The sequence below is a fragment of the Charadrius vociferus genome, unplaced genomic scaffold (assembly GCF_000708025.1).
Source record: "Charadrius vociferus isolate BGI_N301 unplaced genomic scaffold, ASM70802v2 scaffold17, whole genome shotgun sequence".
NCBI classification, from domain to species: domain Eukaryota; kingdom Metazoa; phylum Chordata; class Aves; order Charadriiformes; family Charadriidae; genus Charadrius; species Charadrius vociferus.
The window spans coordinates 209,450-229,791 of NW_009649163.1; the positions used below are offsets into that span (position 1 = coordinate 209,450).

Here is a 20,342-nt window from a genome sequence, read left to right on the forward strand (position 1 = left end):
ATCTCTAACTCCTCTTGTTTATTCCCTGTGCTGTGCACATTCGTGTATTGGCATTTCAGAAAGGCCAAGGAGTGTGTAGTTTTTGCCCTTGAGGGGTGGTGGGCCTTCCGATTCTCAAAAATACTAGCACTCTGCCTCACAACTGCTTTTCTCTCAAGGGCACTGGAGGGATTGCGTCTGCTAAATGTAAACATGCTGCTGAGATGGGTGTGTGCTTAACTCATAAAGTTGAGACAGTTGGAAACCAGAAGTAGTGACAGCTGATTCATCTCCAGTGATCCCCACGTCTGTGTGGACTGGATTTACAGTTGTGTCTCATTTGGATGCATTTCGGGTTTGTACTTTCTGAAAAGGTGCACAACCTTCCATGGTTGTAAAGGTGTCTCTCTGTTTCTGATTGGATTATTCATTTCACTGTGACCGGTAACAAACTGCTTGTTAATCTAGGGGTTTTGTGAAGTACTCTTGGGAAACAGCAAAGTGTCTTTCAGCTTTGACTACTCAAAACGTAAGGGAACAGATATAGACAGGGGAGTAGCTTCCTTCATACTGAAGCCCTGAGAAGCTACAAGCATGTAAGCACTGCAGTCCAAATGTTCATAATCATGAAATTATTGCTAACATATGAGTGGTACATTTAAGACATGGCCTATCTTTGGTGGTGGTGGTGTCTATGGTTTTTGGGTTCTTAAGTAAAATTTGTTCTGAGACTTCGGCTTCTGTTCACTTCAGTCACACCTTTTGAGTTATGTGTTTCAAGTCTTGCTTGAAAATGAGTTGCCTGATTCCCGTTAAAGGAAATGTCAAAAGTTACTCCCTCCAGCCTTCATGTTTCCTGGGTTTTGCAGATGTGCTCCGGATGTTGACGCTTCATCTAGTTCTGTCTTGTATGTGCATGTGGACCATGAGCTCTCCGTTCTGGGGAATAGTCGCTCCCTCCAACGTGTGAATACTGACAGGAAGGACAAGAGGGGAAGAAAAACAGACTGAATTGGTTCCACCTACCTTTCTCTTAAAGCATCAGGCTTGCGTGATTGAGAAGGTTACATCTATCTCCACGTGTTGATGGTTGAATCTTACCCTCTAGATATGTATATACACAAACGAAATCTGTAGTTACGTCTCATGTAACAGATTTGCAGGTTCATTTTCAGTTCCATTAACCATTTGTCACCACAGATTCTCCTCCTGGCAAAGAGAGTTTCTTCAGTCTTTAGGTTCTGGGATGAGTTTTTAATTTACTGTGATGTTGGCTTCCTCCTCTCTTCGTGGTGATGGTAGTGGTATGTTGTTGGTTAAGGATTCTGGGTTTAATGCTTGTGTCTGAGATCATTGGGCTGGTGTGGCATGATCACAGGCAGAAGCTCTTTCCCCAGTTCAAAATTATATGCAGGGAATTAAACAAACACATCTTCTCTGTTCCATGTGGGTGAATGTCATGTTCTGTTTTGAACCTCTTTCCCCGCATAGACCCTACAGTGTTGCTGACTGCCACCATGCTCCAGCACACCAGACCCCCAGCAGAAGCTGTCATCTGCAGTCCCTGGAACCTGTTCTCTGCCTACCAGCAAAGAACAGAGGGATTTCAATATGTATAGCACACGTGAAAACTTTTTTTTGACTTTTCAGTTCATGGCTTGCTTACGTGCACGGTAGTTATGTGCTTTTGTGTTCAAATTGAAGTGCCATTGACTTCCATACTGCTGTAAGCCTGCTTATAGTTACTGTTGTGTCTCCAGAGTGGCACATCTCCCCATTTTCTGCTACTGGAGACGAATGGATGTTTTCATGGATGTGTGACCAGGATTTTGCTGTGGTGGTGTTCAGTTCTACACTGCAGCCTTTGCTTTCTGCTAGAAATGGTTCCTTTCAGCTGGTCTAATTAAGCAGGCAAATAACTCATACTTGCAAAAAAATAAAGTGTGAGAGACTTCAAAGTCTGCTTGAACTTGTGTTGGGACAGACTCCTTTCTCTTTAGGGAGAGCATGTGGCCTGCTCTTTTGGGTTCATGAACTCAAGATTTTTGCCTCTTTAAGGAGCTCCAAATACTCATTGTGAGTGTTACTCAAAACTGTGCCAGGACTCAAAACTGCGCATGTCTGCAGCTGGAGGAAAAACATGCAGGAAGCAGCTGTTGACAGCCTTTTCTTTTCCCTTTTTTTCCTTGCCCTCCCCGCCCCCTTGGCTGTTGATCAGCTAGCCCCATTTCAGTGTTCATGAAGTCTTTTGTCGGGACTTACTCTTTCAGGTTATTAAATTATGTTGACCTGGAAGTATGCTTACAAGATATCCTGTGGTCCATACAGCAACATAGGGACAGCTCTAGTTACATGCACAAGTATGTGTTGTGCATTAATTTAATTCATGTGCTTTTTATTGGAAAATGCGTCCTTGAAGAAAAGCTCCAAGTTAGCAGGAACGCAAAAGGAAACAGGAATGAGATGCAAGACAGCTTCAGCAGGTAGCATAACAGGTTTAGTTTAAGTGTACAAATCCCAAGGCTTGGGATGCACCATATAATATGCAAATTATTTATTAGATTAAAGGGAGGGGTTGTTAAAAATGCACATACAATAGTTGTGTTTGCCTTCTGCCTTTAGAAAGAAGAGAAAATGCTAACAGCAATTTGACAGAAGATCTACGTTGAGATGATAATTTAGATATTAATGTCAGGAGATGGAAAATTTAGAAATTTTGGGCTCTATTTCTCTCTGTATTGCTGCTATCGTAGTGGCATTGATAGAGTTGGGTTTTTTTCTCTGTGCCTTCCCTGTTTGTGTGGCAGGAGCAGAAACACAGCTCCCTTTTTTATGTTGCACTTTGTCAGTGAAGGAAGCATACAGAGCTTGGAGTTATTATTGTGGAAATCTGAAAAGGATGCACTAACACATGTTTGTAGAGAAATCAAGGGCTGAGTTGGTGTTTCCTGCAGACCCAGCTTTTCTGTGTTGTGCTACAGCTTCAAAAGTCCCTACCTGCAGTACATGGGAATTTGGGTCCTGTGTTTCCATCAGTGTGTGCCACTCTTTAAATCTTGAAGAATGCCTAGAAGGAGGCGATGGGGTTGTTACTCTCTTACATGCTGAACAGGAGAAGATGATGCAATCCAGGGAAAATTTTACTGTAGCATTTGGCTGAGTTTGTGTCTGAAAAACATTTTCTCTCAAACTGGCTGAGCGTTTGTCACAAAGCTGTTGCTCTGTCTTGCATCAATGACTCCTTCGCTGTTCTGTTCCCCCTTCAGAGCCTGTGCCAGTAGCGAGACTGAGAGTGAAGCTGGGGATATCATGGACCAACAGTTTGAGGAGATGAATAACAAGCTGAACTCAATGACTGATCCGACTGGCTTCCTGAGGATGGTCAGGAGGAACAACCTCTTGAACAGGTGAGAATACAGCAGTGGACTGTGGGGATCAGCAAGCAAAATAAAACATCTTGGTGATGGGCTTCTCTCTAAATGGCAGGTTTAGGGTGCAGACAATGCCATTGCTCTTGGTCTCCCTATTGCCCTGAGTTGTGGGGACACAGAGCAGCAAACTGATCCCATCCTTTACGGTTGCAGTAAATGTCCATTCTTTACAGCATGGATGCATGGGGAACATTAGGCATCTCTCTTAGGAATAAGGTCCATGTTAGTACCGCGCAGCACTCTCCCTGCTGAGCAGAGGGGTTCGTAGGCATTTCCCTTCTGTCCTTTCCTTTTGTGTTCATGTGGTGCAGTGAGAATTTCTCCCCCCCTCAGGAGAGCTCTGCATCTTGCTCCTGATGGGATTGAGAATCCATTACCGCCTGGTGTTGCATGTGTATCCAGCCTGGGAGCTTCGAGTGCCTGGTGGCCTTCCACAGATAAGTGGCCTGTTGGGGGTTGTTTTTGTTCTACAGACTCAAGTGTTGGACAAAGAAGCCCTGCCAGGTCCTGGAGGGCCACAGGGTCCTATTGCTTCCTTCTTTAGAAATAGAAATTTTCAGTAGGAAGGAGGCAGGACAACGACTGAAAGCATCATTGTGTCTGTTGTGGGAGGAGGGACCCCAGGCACAGGTAGAGACCTAGGCAGGACTATGTATTTCACTGAAGAACTCAGTAGCTTGGTTTGGCAGATGTAGGTGGTGGCATCTTCATTGCACTTCTAGGTGAATTTGATAGCTTAAGGTGATAGCTGGCAAGGACTTGTCAGCACTTGTTAAGTGATAACTCTGTCCAGAGGGGCAGCCATTTCGAATTTGCTCTTCTGGCCAAGCATTATTTCTGACTATCTGAACAATTGCAAGGGAACTCTGTTTTGTCCCTGCTGTCTGTGAGGTGTGGAGCTTGGAGCTCTCTGCAACATGCTTATTATGGAAATACTTGTTTCTGTTGATCTTAACTGTTGTACTAATTAGCTGGGAATATGCTGCATTTCCAGTGTTAGAGGACTGTGTGCTAGCAGCACACTGATTTTCTGCCTCTTACAACTCGATCAGGTCTCAGTCTTTCATATTACTGTGCTAATTAGGGCAAGCATTTGGAATGAAAATTGAAGACAGAATTTTTCCAGTGTTACCACTCCCCCAGTGAAGAGGGGCTGCATGACGCAATCCAGGGTTTCTGGCTAGATTTGTGCTCCAGCATGGATTGCGAGCACAGGATACCCCAGGCCTTTCTCAGCTGGAAAAGAAAACGCAATCAGCCTGTAGTGTTGTGAGCCATCACTGGATCTTGTGAGCTGTAACAGCATCCCCCTGAAATGGGGAGCTGCCTGTTGGCACCAACAACTGGCCTGTTTTTCTTTCCAGAATCTACATGCGTATCTGTTCGGGCTGCTGCATTGTTGATGAACTTGTACTTGCTAGTTTGGGATCAAACAGGCAGATCCCCAGGATTGCTGAGATGTTTTGCTAGTTCATCAGGCTGAGAAAGACAGGAGAGTGCTGCTCTGATTACAGGGCAAAAATGCAATCCAATTCTGCTCCACGGAATGCTAATCCTTAGGAACACTGCAGAGGCCAGCCATGCTTCTTCTCTCCATAGAAGCCAAGTGCATTACTGTGAACCCACATCCAGGAGGTTACCTCAGATGTCTTATCACGTAACTAGTTTGCAGCTTTTAGGAGAAGCTCAGGGATGGGGCAGCTTGGGCACTTTAATTAAAAACACCCTCATAAGAGCATCGGGAGGAGCACTAGAAGCAGCCATGTCTTTTATGTTTTCACCGTGAGCACTGAGATGAAGAGAATGAGAAGACACTGCTTTATGGCCTGCCTGCCCACCATTTGCCTGCAGATGGGGGCATACCAGGAGGCTCTAGTGGCAGAGCTAAGACTGCCACATCTGTTTTGCATCTGGCTTGCTGAGCCCTGAATTCAGAGTAGATGCTGTGGTCCTGCCCAAGCCTTTGAATACCTCCTGTACTTAACATCTGCTCCAGTCCCATAGATGACCAAACTGGAGGCTACAGAGTCTAGAAGGGCACTATAGACAGCATTAGCTGGCTTCTGGCTATACTGTGTGGTTCTTTATAACTGTAAAGAGGGTGGAGTGGCTCATGGCATGCAGCACACTGAGCTTGGGACAAGGAGACATCCTTACAAGAGCCCTGAAGCTTCAGAAAGGAAGCAGATGAAAATCTGCATGAAAGAGAGCAGATTAAGAAATGAAGTGGGAACAAGCAGCATTTCTGTGCACTGGCCTAGAACTCTAACAAGGAACTGTGAGCTCTTAGACTTTGGTTAAGCAACAGAATTGAGTGGTTAGCAAGAGCACAAGCTGTGATCTCGCAGCTCCAGACTCCATCTCACCTCCTGTCTGCAATGGCTTTTCTGCCAGCTAGTACTGGAGTGAGTTCATGTAGCTGTAGGTCAATGCTGAGTGGATTGTTGCTGCTGTAGTGTTTCAGAGGGTGGTAAAATTGTGGCTCACAAACAGTGATTGAAGGTATGGTGTCTGTTTGCTTTGGCTTCTGCACTGCAGGGGACAGAGAGGAGTGGGGCCTGCGTGGAGTTGAGAATAAGAGCTTGTCTTCCCTACTGCCAAGGCAGGCCTTGCATTCCTCATGTGGGGCCTGAATGCATGTTCACATCTTGTGCTTGAATGTTGGAGATCCTCAAGGGAGTTTGCATGGCTTGGGGCCAGTGCAAGTTCCCTCACGCACAGGAATCACACATGCTGTTAAGGTCCCATGTTAGAAAATGAGGCCCTGGAGATGCTGGGACTCTTTGGAGCCATCCAGTCTCCATGTCTGGCAACAAGCGGGTGACTGAAACGAAGCCCTTGGTTTGGGACGAGTGCCCTCTGGCTGCTGTCATCAGGTAACCTGGCTTTTAAGCAGAGAGAATAGTATGATTTTTTTGGCAGTTCTGCTTAGAAAGCAAAAATGTCGGGGTTTGGCAGTTATCTTAAGGAACTTCTGAGAAGAAATGGACTTTGGAGAAGAAAGAAACACTGAAGGGACGCTGCAGTATCTCAATACTGGGCAATAGCTGTCTAAGCTGTGGATGCCACTGATATACCCCCCAAGATAGTCCCAGTTGCTCATGTCTTATGCAGCTTCTGTCTTCTCTGCTCTGGGTTTCCAGATTAAAATCTGATTTCCCCCCGATAGTTGTCTTCTGCTCCAGCAAGGGACTAAATCACTGCCTGTGCCTGAGTATAGCTCCCCCCACCTTTTCTTTGGCCTGTCCACCATCGTGGGAATAGTTGTTTGTGCTTCTTCCATATACCTGCAGAAAATATGAGAATCAGCCCTGACACTACTCAAAGAGTAAAATATACTTCCTTGAGGGCAATTTTTGCAATGCAGCATTGTGAGAATTTGTAAAAGGCAAATTGGGAGGTAAGGGTAAATTTAATTTGAGATGTGAATTCACTTCTGCCAAGGCCATTGCTGTCCCTAGCTCCCCTTAGGATTGCAGAGAGCTTGTTTTTTTCCAGCAGAGTCAGCATGCTCAGGGTCCATGACCAGTCCTAAAAGCACAGTTCAAGGTTTCCAGAGCAGGCTCAGTGTGCCAGTAAGAGTAAAGTCTCTATGAATCCAGCCAGAGGAATCTAGAAGGAGGTGGTTACAGTCCACATGGAACCTCATCAGTAGTAAAAACGTGGCTATCGCAAAGATACTGTTTCATCTCTTTTTGCTCAGAGTTTTCATCCTGGTGACCATCATGTGATGGCTGAGCATATCTCCCCTCCTCTTGGTGTGGGATCCTGCCTTTGTGTTGATTTTGGCCCTGTTGGCTGTGCTGATGCTGTCGCACAGCAAGGACCAGCTGCTCCCTGATGGGTGGGGAGCCAGGAGCCAGAGGCAGCAGCAGAGCCTGCAGGGCAAGGGCCGCACCAGCAGGACCCAGTCCCACAGTACCCAGTGAAGTGAGCAGGGCAGACCTGGGGACAGCAGGTCCAGATCATCAGGGGGGCGCCTGGTGGTGAGGCAGGTCTGAGGTCAGGATCAGGTCTGGTGGCAGTAACGGGTCGGGCAGAGCCCACTGACGGCTGTGCAGGTCCATCGGGAGGGGGCAGGCCTGAGGGGGTGCTAGTCGGCAGGTCAAGGCTCTGGACCGGCAGCGTTCATGGGCAGGCACGGTCAGAGCTGTGATGGAGCTGGAGACGAGCATACCTCCACTGTAGCTGAAGCAGAGACCGAAGGCCCAGTCCCCAACTTAAATGGTGCTCCTGGGCCTGTGGGCAGGACACGTTGGTGAAGGCCCCAGTTCAGGATGGTCAGGGTCATTAAAGCCTATTAATGCTCTCAGGGGCCTCACAGCTTGCCCTGGAGAACTGAGCTCTCTGAAGCAGAGAGATAGGGGTGTACCAGGGATGTTGGCTGGCCCAGGACGGAGCGAGGTCTTTGGAAGGCAGATAGGAAAGCAGTGGCTGGAGAGTCCCTTATCTGTCTGATTCTCCACCATACGGGGTGCTGCGCTGGAGATGCCCAAGCACAGACCACACAAGCAGAGAGTGCTGGGTGGTCTGTGGGTTTTGTGCAACCACTGGTGGGTTCTGGAGGTAATTGTGGATCCTTGAAAGCATCCACAGGGAGCTCATATCTGAATGTTTTCTGGAGCTTCCCACAGCATGGCGTGTGAGTGTTGAGGCCCTCAGTGTGCATTCGGGGCCGCATCTCCAGCAAGAGTCTTTTTGAGGAAGACTTGCAGAATGACAGGCCTGATGGGTATCCATTGGCCTGAGGCTATCAGACCACTGCAGCAGTAAGTCCAACTCCCAGCCCTCCAGAATTGCTGTGCGTGGTTACAAGTAGTATTTGACTCATGCGAAGCCCTAATGAGTGCCAAGGCAAGAGCAGCTCTGTGCTGATGGCGGTACGAACCCCTCCTTCCTGCCCAGGCCCAGCCATGTCCATCCTCTGCGAGCAGAGTCAGGCCCTGTGCAACCAGTGGTGGGGCAAATCCATCTGAGCTCAAGGCTTGCATGACAGGGGCTTTCTCCCACTTTCTCTGAGGCTGTCATGGGATCGTGCTTTGTTCTTGCATCTCCAAGACAAAGGGCGGAAGCAGAGTTAATGGTGATATATGCAGGCAGTCCGAGTCCCAGTTTGTGCTGTTTCCTCTGCTTGCTGCAGGTCAGTTTGTCTTATACAAAGGGTTATAAATAAGCAGCACTGCGGGGTCTGTGCAGAGACTTCCAAATGAGAAATTTTACTGTTCTGGAAATCAGGGGACCCCTCCACACTGCAAGAGCAAGGTAGAAGTGATCAGTTGCTCATCCCAGAAGCCAGCACTGGCGCTCTGTAGAAGGGGCATTTGGCCAAAAGATTCAAAAGTCTCCCTCTTGCCACATTGGAATCACCTGGACTCAGATGCCTGACAAGCCAGCTGGAGAGCTGGTGGTTTGCACTGGTTTGGGAAGAAAGGAAGTGGGCTGGCCAGGGCTCCAGGTCTGCTCTGCCTGCTACAAAAGATCTCTGTCCATTCTCCCCCTATGGATTTTCTCACTCCTCTTTGTGTACAAAACACACAGGCAAGAGATGTGAAAGATTTATGATACTCCCTTGGTTTTGTTCTAATAAAAAGCAATCCGAGTGGTGAAGGAATAAATCTAGAGCTGCTTGGCTCTGAAACCAGGATGAAGGAGGCTCTGCTGATTAGAGTAATCAAGCCCCTATTCCCTGCAATAAATTAGTGTGTTAAAATCGCTTAATCCTGAAGCTGAGGCTGGCGAGTGCCACCTGCTGGCAAATAGCTGCTTCTTGGGAGGGTCAGGGCTGTTGTGCTTGGACTAAAGCCCTACAGGCCCACTGGCTCCTGGATGAGCAGTGGGGTATCCCTGCCCTTCTAGACTGGTATATCAGGCAGGCTATACTAGAGGGATGTGCTTTGAGCACAGGGTTCAGGCACTAGAAATGCATGACATTGGGAAAGCACAGTTTTTATTTCCTGATCTGATTTTAAAATCTGTGCTACATAACGTGTGGAAACAACTGAGCGCTGCAAAGTGTGCTTGGCTCAGTCAGCTGCTGCAGTGAAGCCAGGCAGAGGGGTCCAGAGGGGAGCAGACTGTGCTGAGTCCGTGCTGATCCTACAATGAACGTGGTGTTGCGCGAGTCACCCAGTCAGTTCTCAGCAGCTCTGAGTAGCAGCAACGTACTCGTACTTTCACCAGAACCTCTGCATCGGCGAGCACAGGCAGTTGGACACCAGGCTTCTCTTTGCGTCCTTAAATTACTCCTGTTGGCCCGTAAGATGTAAATTCCTTGTTAGTGGGGAGCATGGGTGGTAGCTTTGTTTTTTTGTTAGAGAATAGGTTGTAGATGTGATGTGAGCTGGGTCTGGAGCCTGGTGGCAGCAACTGAGGAGAGAAAGAGAGGGGAGAAAGAAATTTTCTGAATCTGTCTTTTGGTATGTGTCAGAAGAGGTCAGAGGTATGTCTCAGGCCTGTGGTTTGTCAGCGGTAGTGCACTTTGAGTGCAACATTTTTGCTCTCCTTGTCTTCTCCTGCATGTTGGCTTAATCTGGTAGTATGAAGGGGCACTGTGCCTCTATTTGTGTGTGTGTATATCTGCTATAGGCATATATATATGTATATATATGAATATATATCCCTATAGCAAATATGCAATCAACTATTAATATATCTCATTGATTAACATCTGTTGGATGCTGAGTTTTCTTTTGGTTTCCTGAGTATGCAGGTTCTTTCTGGTTTTATTTCTTTCCTGCGTTGATAGCCAAAAATTGATCCAGGCAAGAGGTAAAAATAGGGAACGGACACAAGGCATTTCTTCTGAGTAAATGTTCTTAAAAAGAGGACATTGCAGACTATTGTCCTGACAAAGCATGTGAGTTTGGTCATGAATCAGGAAACTATAGCTGCCTTCCTGTTGTGTAAATTGGCAAAGGCACATAGCATTGGAAGGTGTGTGAGAGGCAAAACAGCGCTGTGCTTCATAGAGACCAGGAATGGAGGGAGGCTTTCTGTGCGCAGCAGCATCAGTGCATGATCTGGGCTGGGATTTCATGGAACCCTCCATTGAATGCATTTGGCACCTTGAGGACACCGGGGCATGTGTTGCTTCATGGGTGGCCTTTTATGCTTGAGATTGTTGTGTTCATTACCAGACAACCCCAGTGGTGACTCTGGTTACACTTCAGACCTTGCACTACCATTACTGTTCAATGTCTTATTTCCCTCTCTGCCTTTGCTTTAAGGCCACCTGTTAAAACTTTCTGTAAATTTATCCTTTTCACATAAAATGGTTGCTCATGGCACCAAGCCAAGGATAACCTTTCTGGGGAGCACAGCTGCTGGAATAGTGAGACCAGAATGGGGCAGCATCATTTCCTCACCAGGGCAATAACTTTTTGTAGCCATGCCATCTCAGTCTCCTCAGAGTGATGGTGTTTGGTGGCTGATGATGCCAGGAGAGCACGTGCAGAGCTCTGTGCGGATGTCAGGAACGGGCTCTAGGTCAGCTCTCGCATCTGACTTTATGGAGCTGTTCACAGGAGTGGCAGCAAGTGCAGGCGTAATCTTCATGTCTTGTTGTTTGCCTGTTGTCATATTTCCTTTTGGTACTATGCTAGATTAGTTGGTGCAAAGCCCAAGTGCAAATCTTCCTGTGAATGTAGTCAATTGTTATTTGGTCTCATGTTTGCCTGTACACAGCCGCTATACATAGGTATGCAGTAAAAACTGTGAACAGCACTTCAGGCACTTGAGTTTGTAGAGAAACTCCATAGCAAGGTAATATGCTGTCTGCAGCCGGTTCTCCCTGATGTTAACGTTGTTGTTCATTGTGGTGTGAAGCTGAATGGGAGAATAAAGCTGTGCCATGAAGCATCTTACACAACAGAGTCCTCTGGATGGGCAGGGACTGGCTCACTGTCAGTGTTACGAAGTCAGGGCAACCTGTAGTGGACCTCCAGTCTCTGCAACTCACCTCTCACTTGCCTTTTGCCCACAGGAGCTGTCAGAGCATGACCAGTCTGTTCAGCAGTACCATGTCTCCTGTTAAGGATGGAACATCATCTCTTCCCAGAAGACAGACGTCCTTCACCAAACCCCCGCTCCGTGCACTCTACGACTTACTGATAGGACCTATGGAAGGAGTAAGCCTTTGGCACGGACAAATGTGGAGATTCACTTACAAAATCCCCTGTCAATGTGGGAAAGCAAGAATAGGCAGCTTGGGGATTCTATCTGAAGCATGGTGGTTTTCACTTGGTCTTCCCAGATGGTGGGACTGGGTGCGTTGTGGGGTGGAAACCAGGGATGTTACTGTTGATATCACTTCCAGTCAGCTGCTTTTGATGAACCTAAGCAGGAAGTGTATCCTTAATTCAGTAATACTGATGGGCAAACTTGGCAGCCTCCCGCTGCCACGCAGTGCCATGCTGTCAGCCAGCTGCAGCCAGACAAGCTGGGCCTTGCTGTTTCTCCACCCCAGGGGTTGGTGAGGGGTTGGTGCTTTTCCAAGGAGGTGGACGTGCTCCTGGCAGGTGCCAGCAGCAGTGATGGGAGCTGCTGCTGGGGCTGGTCAGGCACTCAGCAGCCCTCTTGGTTCACTGCCGGTGTCCCAGCGCTCAGCCCATGCAGGGCCCTGCTCTGCGCATGGGGGTGCCGCACCGGGGCGCACCTGACAGCACGGGGGTGGAGGACGCAGACCCTGGCATTGTCCCGGGCTGGTGGATCACAGGGTAAATGTGGAAGCAAAGGGAAGCTGTGTGGCGCGGTGTCCTGCGGTAGCCCTGGCCGGCCTCTGCAGGAGACCAGGAGCGGCAGCACAGCCCCTGGTTCCAGTCTTACAGAGCAGTGGCAGGATAAATTAAAAAGCCCTGTCTCTGTCATGAAGTATCTCAAGCTAGAAGACGTAAAGAATTAGTCAAGAATGAGTCTTTTCTCAATTTGTATCCAGCTGAATGAACAGATTGAAATGTCATTATTCTGTCATGTGAGAGGGAAAACCAGCTCTACCTTCGGTAACTTTGAAGGCTGTTTGGACACTTTAATCTTGTCTGCTGAAGTCACCTCCATTGCAGAGGCATAACCTTTGTGGTCCTGAGCCTTTGTTAGCCCTGTCAGCCTGTGATCCTGCAGTCGTGCCGTGAATACTGGAGAGTGGGGCCTTCTGCTCCAGAGGCAGCATGTGCATCCTCTTTGGAGGACCAGGAGGTCAGCCTTGCTTAGGGGTTTCTCTGTCATCTTCTGCAACATTCTTGAGAAACCTTCACCTGGGAGTTTAACACCTGCCTACAACTAGTGTAAATAGGTAAGACAGGCCAGGAGGAAATCCTCGTGGGGAACCCCAGGAGCCTGATTCTCCTTCCCAGTGAGGACGCACTGTGGTTGGGCACTGCATGGCAGATTTGAGTGTCTGAGGCCCAAAGGTGGGTCTAGTAAGGTACTGTAGGTCTTGGCAGGGCTTTCAGAGAGCACAGAATTAGCAGATACAGGGTCCTTACTATCCATGTTCTGAGAAGATGCAGTTCAGATCTTGTGTGTGGTTTGGCAATTCTATTATAATGGAAACTTCGAATTATAGTGACACTAGCTGCAAGTGAGGGACCCATCCAAGCCAGCAGCTGTCAGTTGGCTGAACTCTGCACAGCCATGCTCCCGACAAGTGACGGACCAGAGACTTTTCCACCTTCACAACAAATTGCCAGTGTAGCCAGCATCGTTGCTGTGAAGTAGAGCACGCTTTCCTGTGCTTCACAGTTCATGCTTTTCTCCTTCTTCTCTCCGAAGAAATTCTTTTTTTGTTAGAACTCACCCTAAAATTAGTTGTTGGAGACATGAAACACAAATGATCCTCATAGTTTTATTTTTGTTTCTGTAACACACATACAGCCATCATGAAGAAAAATAATATTAAACTCTAGGGGGTTTACGTTCAAATTAAAAATTCTGCTAGGCACATGTCACTATGGCTCAGATGTTCTGATTGTGTTGCTGACAGCTAAAGCTCCCGGACCAGTAAGTAAAATGGAATAAGTATTAAAAAAAGCAAACAGTCAAACCCAAAAACATTTCTGGAAAGAGGCAACTGCCCTGGTGGGAGGCTGCTGCTTGTCAACTTGGGCTCTGCAGAAGGAGGCACAGCTGAGTGGAGGCTGGTAAATCTAGCTGCAGAGCACGCATGCTGGTTCACTCAGGCAGTGAGTGCTGGGGAGGCCTCCCTCAAGGCTGCTGGGGCTGTAAACAGCATGTCAGGACGAGTGGAGGTGGTTCACAGGAAGGCTCCCGAGGCTGCTGTGTGTCAGCAACTGCCCTGCATCTCCGTCTGCAATCTGTGGGGCAGGGTGAGCTCCAGAGCTGTAAGGAGGACAGGAGAAACAGCAAGAGGTCAGCAACTATTTTTAACTCCTTTTAAATGAAGATTTTCTTACCCTTCAGCAGTTTTGTTCCTACTTCAAATGGCAAGAAGCCTTTAAAAGCACCTCGCTCGCTCTCTTTAACTGGCTACTGTTTGACATTCTCCCTCATAGCTGACCTGTTTTTTGGTATTTCTGACTCACTCCAAACTCCCTTTGGAGGAGACCGCCAAACTGATTTTTCTATTTCTTTAGTAATCTTCATTCATCTTTGCTGCTGCCTTGAGAACTAAAGCCTGAGACTGACTGCAAATTCCTGTTATTCTTTGACTGCTAGTGAGATGGGGTTAGCGTATCTCAAATTAGTCGTCAGCTGTCAGCGCATCACAGTGCAGTCTGGAAGTCTGTTCCAGACAGACCCTGAGCAAGGTGGAGCGGAAGAATTGTGTTAGGACCAGGGTGCATTTGTCTGAGCTCTATATATAAACTTCACATAAGTATTAATATTCACCCCCAAAATGCACAATATCCCTTTCTTTTCTGTTGCACTGTCTGATTAGCCGCCATGTCTGCACTTCAGGATTTTCTGACATTACTTCTGCACCCCCCTTGTTTCAGAATTCTGTGTTTCCGTTTGACGTTTCCTAGTAAAAGTTCACTGCTGGCAATGAAAGAAGGAAGATTCTTCTCTCCCTTGTTAAATGGGGACTCAGCTGAAATAAGCATGTTCTAAAGCAGGGATGTTAAAGGGAGTAATGTTTGGTAATTAACAGAAAAGAGGTAGAATATGGATGTTATTTCTTCCAAGGAGAATGTATCTAGCTAGCACGTCAGGGGTTTTGGTGGTTATTAATTATGAAACGTAAGCCGTGTGTTTGAAATACATACTTCCCTTACTGCTGTTCTGTTGAAGCCCCAGAATTTGCATCAGGAAGAGGTAATGTTTGGAGGCGTTGGAAGCTAGTTCAGAAATCCATTTGGGTAGCTGTTTTTCTCCTGTCAAAACAGATGTTTGCTACATCTGATGGCAAATAAAATGGCTTAAAATGAAAATTCTCAAAAGAAATGAGAATCTAGAGACAAGGATCTAGTCCTGTATCCTAGATCCTTGTCTCCTCCTGCAGCAAACACTGCAAAGTTAGCTTGCCTTTGGGAACATCAAGCAGTCTAGACAGAAATAGAACAATGCTAGCTGAACTTATCTCCAAAACTATGTCAAGTTGAGGACTTTGTCTCATCCAAACTTGTGCTAAAAGTTGCATCTTCAAATGGATGGTTTATTTGCTCGGCCAAGCTGTGGCTGCTGCTCTAGCTTAAAGGTGTAGAATTGCTTAGAAATTTACTGCCGTTTTGCAAGAGAGTCCTTTAGACATTTATTTTGGTGCTGCAAGTGTTTAAGCTGGAGTGGATTTCAGTGCTTTAAAGTTACTCTTTCTGAGGTGATACCTAATTATTTTTACGATACACTAGGTAAATAGGAGTAAAATTCCCACAGTTATGTGGGACCAGGAGCAGTTGCCACTTTTTGGGCCCAGCTGCGTGTTCCCTGTTTATTAATCTCTCTGCCTCACTGCTCCATCCATAAGATACTTTCTCGTTAGACCTATTTGTGACTCTGGGTTGATTACCATGTCAAGCGTCTTGAAGTGCGGGTCATAGACACAGTCTGTCTAGAGAAGTGATTGTCCCCCTGTACTCGGCACCGGTGAGGCCGCACCGTGAGTACTCTGATCAGTTTTGGGCACCGCAGTATAAGGAGGACATTGAGGTGCTGGAGAGGGTCCAGAGAAGGGCAACGAAGCTGGTGAAGGGTCTTGAGAATAAGTCTTGTGAGGAGCAGATGAGGGACTTGGGGTTGTTTAGCCTGAAGAAGAGGAGGCTGAGGGGGGACCTGATCGCTCCCTACAGCTCCCTGAAAGGAGGGTGTAGTGAGGGGGGGTCGGTCTCTTCTCCCAAGTTACAGCTGATAGGACAAGAGGAAATGACCTCAAGTTGCGCCAGGGGAGGTTTAGGTGAGACATTAGGAAAAACTGCTACACTGAAAAGGTTATCAGAGACTGGACCAGGCTGCCCTGGGAAGTGGTGGAATTCGCCACCCTTGGATGTATTTAAAAGCCGTATAGATATGGTCCTCAGGGACGTGGGTTAGAAGTGGGCCTGGTAGAGTTAGATTAACGGTTGGACTTGATGATCTCAAAGGTCTTTTCCAGCCATAATGGTTCTATGATTCTATGGTTGTTTGCTCTTATATAGGAAATCGCTATTTTGAAATTCAATATCAGAAAGCATCTTCTGTTTCAAAGGATAAGGTGAGAAAAATATTGACAAGACATAGGTGGTTGGGTTTAACAAAGGTTTTGTGCTGGAGCGGAAGGAGTTGCTGTGCTGTGGTGAGGCTGGGCCCCAGTGTGCTTGTGGAGGCTGGGTGTGACAACCAAGGTCTGTACAGCGTGTCAGTGTGCTCAAGGCTCCTTCATCTCTATGGGATTGTTTCTGCACAGGTGAGCAACAGTCCAGCTGTTTAGATCTGTTCAGTGTCGGTGTGCATTCATCTGTCACCACATCTGTGTTCACACGGAGCGTAATTCTGATGTGGATATCCAAACCTGATGTGGGATCAGACTAGAGCCTGATGCTTGGGAGGTGCAGGCTGGGGCGCTGATGGAGTGAAAGGGTCAAACTGATTCCCTCTCTTTTTCTTTCAGGGTTTGATGCATTCCAGTGGGCCTGTTGGCCGCCACCGCCAGCTGATACTAGTTCTGGAGGGAGAACTGTACCTCATTCCTTTTGCTCTCCTGAAGGGCAGTTCCTCCAATGAGTACCTCTATGAGCGCTTCAGCCTCATTGCCGTGCCATCCATCCAGTCGCTGAATCCCAGCTCCAAGGTCTGACATTGCCTTATTAAACCTCGCTCTCATAGGACGTCTCCTGTAGGGTGCAGGTTCTTATACATGCTAGAATAGCAGCAGCTCCGTCCTGCTACGCCAGACACAAGAATAGAAACCACAAATGTACCACCTTCCCAAGGCACTCACAGTTCTGATGAGCACATTGAGCGCCAGAGCTGTGAAGTAGGTTCTGATGTAGTTCCTGCAGCACAAAATCACAGCCCCAGGGATGCCAGGAAGGACAAGGGGAATGGATCATTTGAATATCTTCATCTAAAGGATAGCTTGTCCTGGGATGTGGAACTACATGGCAGACTGCATGAACGTAGGTGTTCGTGATCAATACTGAGCTTCCTTGGCAAGCTGACTGTCCTATCGTGTTCCTGGTATAGTTACCTACATCTTAGCTTTCTGTGTGGAGATGGCCACTAATGTCTCCTGGCACTGAAGCTATACGGCAAAGTGAACACCACAGGCAAATCCTACAAAACTATCTTCATGCTGATGTTTGGCATCAGCATTTCTAAGGCCCAGGTCTCTGGGGAGAATGCCCTAAGTCACATCTGCCTTTGCACTGTTCTGCTGCGTGTCTTGGCTTGCACTGGGTTAAACACAGTCACTTGAACAGCAAAAGGGTCTGAACCTGGTCAGTATTACTGATGTGGGGATTAGGCTTTTCTGTTCAGTGTCAAGCCCCAGTAACCAGTTGCACGCAGCACCATGCCGCTGGCAGTGGTGATACTGATCCTTGAAGTACAGGTGCAAGAAACCCGTTAGTGAGTAATTACAGGTAGTCCTCCCATAAGGTGGGAAGCTGGGATCTTCTTCATGCTTTTAGCTCTGCTACCACCCTCAAAGGGACCTGGGCTAAGTCTGTTGCTTTCTATGCTTACCTATTTGTTCACCCAAGAGGTGGGGATAGAAGTCCTGACTGGACTCAGGTGGAGATGTTCCTTGGAATAGTTAAATGGAAGAAACTAAAGAAACACAAATTTTTTTTTGTAATTATGACAACCACATTTCTGTTTAGAGCCAAAGAGACAGGGTATTTTATTACTAGCACCATAACACAAAGGTTTTTGAACACCATTTTCTTTTTCTCTTTCTTTCTGTAGTCCCATGCAAGGAAGAATACTCCTGCTTACTCCAGTTCTACCTCAATGGCAGCTGTCATTGGAAATCCCAAGCTTCCTTCAGCAGTTATGGACAGGTGGCTATGGGGACCTATGCCCTCTGCAGAAGAGGAAGCGTATATGGTATCTGAGTTACTTGGCTGCCAGCCCTTAGTTGGCGGTGCAGCAACAAAAGAGAGGGTCATGAGTGCCCTCACTCAGGCAGAATGTGTCCATTTTGCAACCCATGTCTCTTGGAAACTGGCTGCTTTGGTCCTGACACCCAACACTGACAGCAATCCAGCCAGCAGCAAGAGTTCTTTTGGGAACACCTACACAATCCCGGAATCCCTTCGGATGCAGGATGATGCCAGTGATGTGGAGAGCATCTCAGACTGCCCTCCTCTTCAGGAGTTTCTGCTTACAGCAGCTGATGTCCTGGATCTGCGGCTTCCTGTCAAATTAGTGGTTCTTGGCTCTTACCAAGAATCCAACAGCAAAGTCACTGCTGATGGAGTCATTGGCTTGACAAGAGCATTCCTGGCTGCTGGGGCTCAGTGTGTCCTGGTGTCACTCTGGCCTGTTCCTGTGGCTGCTTCCAAAATGTTTGTGCATGCCTTTTATTCCTCCCTCTTAAATGGAATGAAAGCCAGCGCAGCCCTTGGAGAAGCGATGAAAACTGTACAGAGCAGCAAGCAGTTCTCCCATCCGTCCAACTGGGCAGGTAGGAAGAATCTACTTTTTGACAAAGAAGACAGGGCTTCTAGCAAGCGCTCGTACGCCACATTGTTTGAGTTAAGCAAGGAGCAGTGCTAGTAGGTAGCTGGGAGTAGCACGTGCCCTGTGTTTCAGACCCAGATTCAGCTCAGTGTGGCTGAATGTCAGTGTCATGGAAAACGCCAGTATTTCACTGTGTGTAGTAAGTGCGTTATGAATTTGCTATTATTTAAAGCAATTGTGAGGTGAAGCCTGTAATATCACAATGGTTTAATGACTGGTAATATATATAACGTGCAATACAATTACTTATTCCCAATGTTTGAAATCGGTAGCATCAAATTTCCTGTGTACTTGGGGTGGAGTTAGCTGGAGCAAATGTACAGAACCTTCCCACTGAGAATTTAGTGAAACTCTTAACAAGGAGGCAAGAGTAGTACTTCTGGAAGTTGCAGCAGCAACCAGTAGCTATGACTTCTGTGACATAAACCTCTCAGGGCTTCCTCCTTTGGTCCTTTTTGGAGAAAGGTTTCCCTTGCTTCAACTGGAAATTTCTCAGCAGTGTAAGCGTTGGGGTGGAGTGCTGCTGCTTGCTCCCTCTCAATTAGATGAGTGAGTTGAGATTCAAAAAGACAAAGTCTTGGGGTTCAACAGTGTTGTTACAGGGATATGTACAAATAACCTGCATTTTTTTTTCCCAGCACAAGTCCTTGTTTTTGAAAGCTGTGCACATTCCCCAAACAGATTTTTTTTTTTTTTGCCAGGCAAGTAGACCGTGTATTTTAGATCAGGAAGCTGTTGTGGGTATGGCTCTGGTGTAAACTCTTATGTAGCTGGAGGAGCAGGAATCTCACTAGAGCTTGTTAAAATGAGAACTTGGTGTTAGTCTGACAGGGTGATTTCAGGCTTGTTGAGTCCAGCAGTAGGACATGATTCAGACAATACCAGATGGGAGCTGAGTTTAGGTTACAGTCTGCAGTTCAGTTTGTATTTTATTTTCCTTCCAAAATTTTTCTCTCTCAAACAAAAGAGCATTAAAATAAAAACAGTGACAGCTTCCTAGGCAAAACAGAATGAGCATGGACATGGGTGCTTGGCATCACCACCAAGTAGAGGCTTCCAGCTACTCAGGCTGTCTTAGTACTGCCCCTTCTGTGGTATGTGAGCAAGTTCATTACGCACAATCCCTGACTTTCACCTTTGACTCTTGATAGTGAGTCTCAGATTGACCACCAGAATGAGGACAGGATGGACAGCTGCATACCTCGCTGCAGTGGATGAGAAGGGGGAGCTCCTTGTGCTGACATTTGGAGAATCTAGCATTTACACGCTGCATAAGCCAAGACAGGTTTCTAACGGACACAGGGAAAGCTCTCAGTTTTCTGAGTCCTGTGTCTGTGGGCACTGTTTAGCATCTATCGATTTCCACTGCTGTAAAGGAGACATGCAGTGTGCTACGACTAGTTTAGCTGCAATACAGTGGTTTTCCGCTTGCCTGAACAGGAAAACACTATTGATTTAGTAGAGGACAAAAGAAGCATCTAGAAGCTTTCTGGAAGTTCAGTCTATGGGACTGGGCAGGGAGTGGGTAGCTGATCTGGGAAAAAATATTGTTCTTCAGGGCACAGTAAACCATCATTCCATTAGTCTGAGAGGGGAGAGGATATCTGCTTCTGTTTTGAACATTTTATCTAAAAAAAGGAGACTGAGCATCTCTTACTCTGCGTCCTGCAGGTTTCATGCTTATTGGGAGTGATATGAAGCTGAATAGCCCTTCTTCACTAGTAGGACAGGCCCTGACCGAGATTCTGCAGCACCCTGAAAGGGCACGAGATGCTCTGCGTGTCCTGCTACATCTGGTAAGAGAAAGGAGACACTACCACA

General features: G+C 47.1%; 1 protein-coding gene across 1 annotated transcript in view; it reads left to right on the plus strand.

Moving 5' to 3' along the window:
* TTC28 (tetratricopeptide repeat domain 28) overlaps nt 1-20,342 on the plus strand; it is a 166,290-nt gene that overhangs the window by 137,604 nt on the left and 8,344 nt on the right. Inside the window, exons 13-17 of the mRNA XM_009888375.1 lie at nt 3,246-3,386; nt 11,392-11,536; nt 16,447-16,626; nt 17,745-18,465; nt 20,193-20,317. Of these exons, the coding sequence (XP_009886677.1) occupies nt 3,246-3,386; nt 11,392-11,536; nt 16,447-16,626; nt 17,745-18,465; nt 20,193-20,317 (1,312 nt within the window). The remainder of the gene's footprint in view (nt 1-3,245; nt 3,387-11,391; nt 11,537-16,446; nt 16,627-17,744; nt 18,466-20,192; nt 20,318-20,342) is intronic.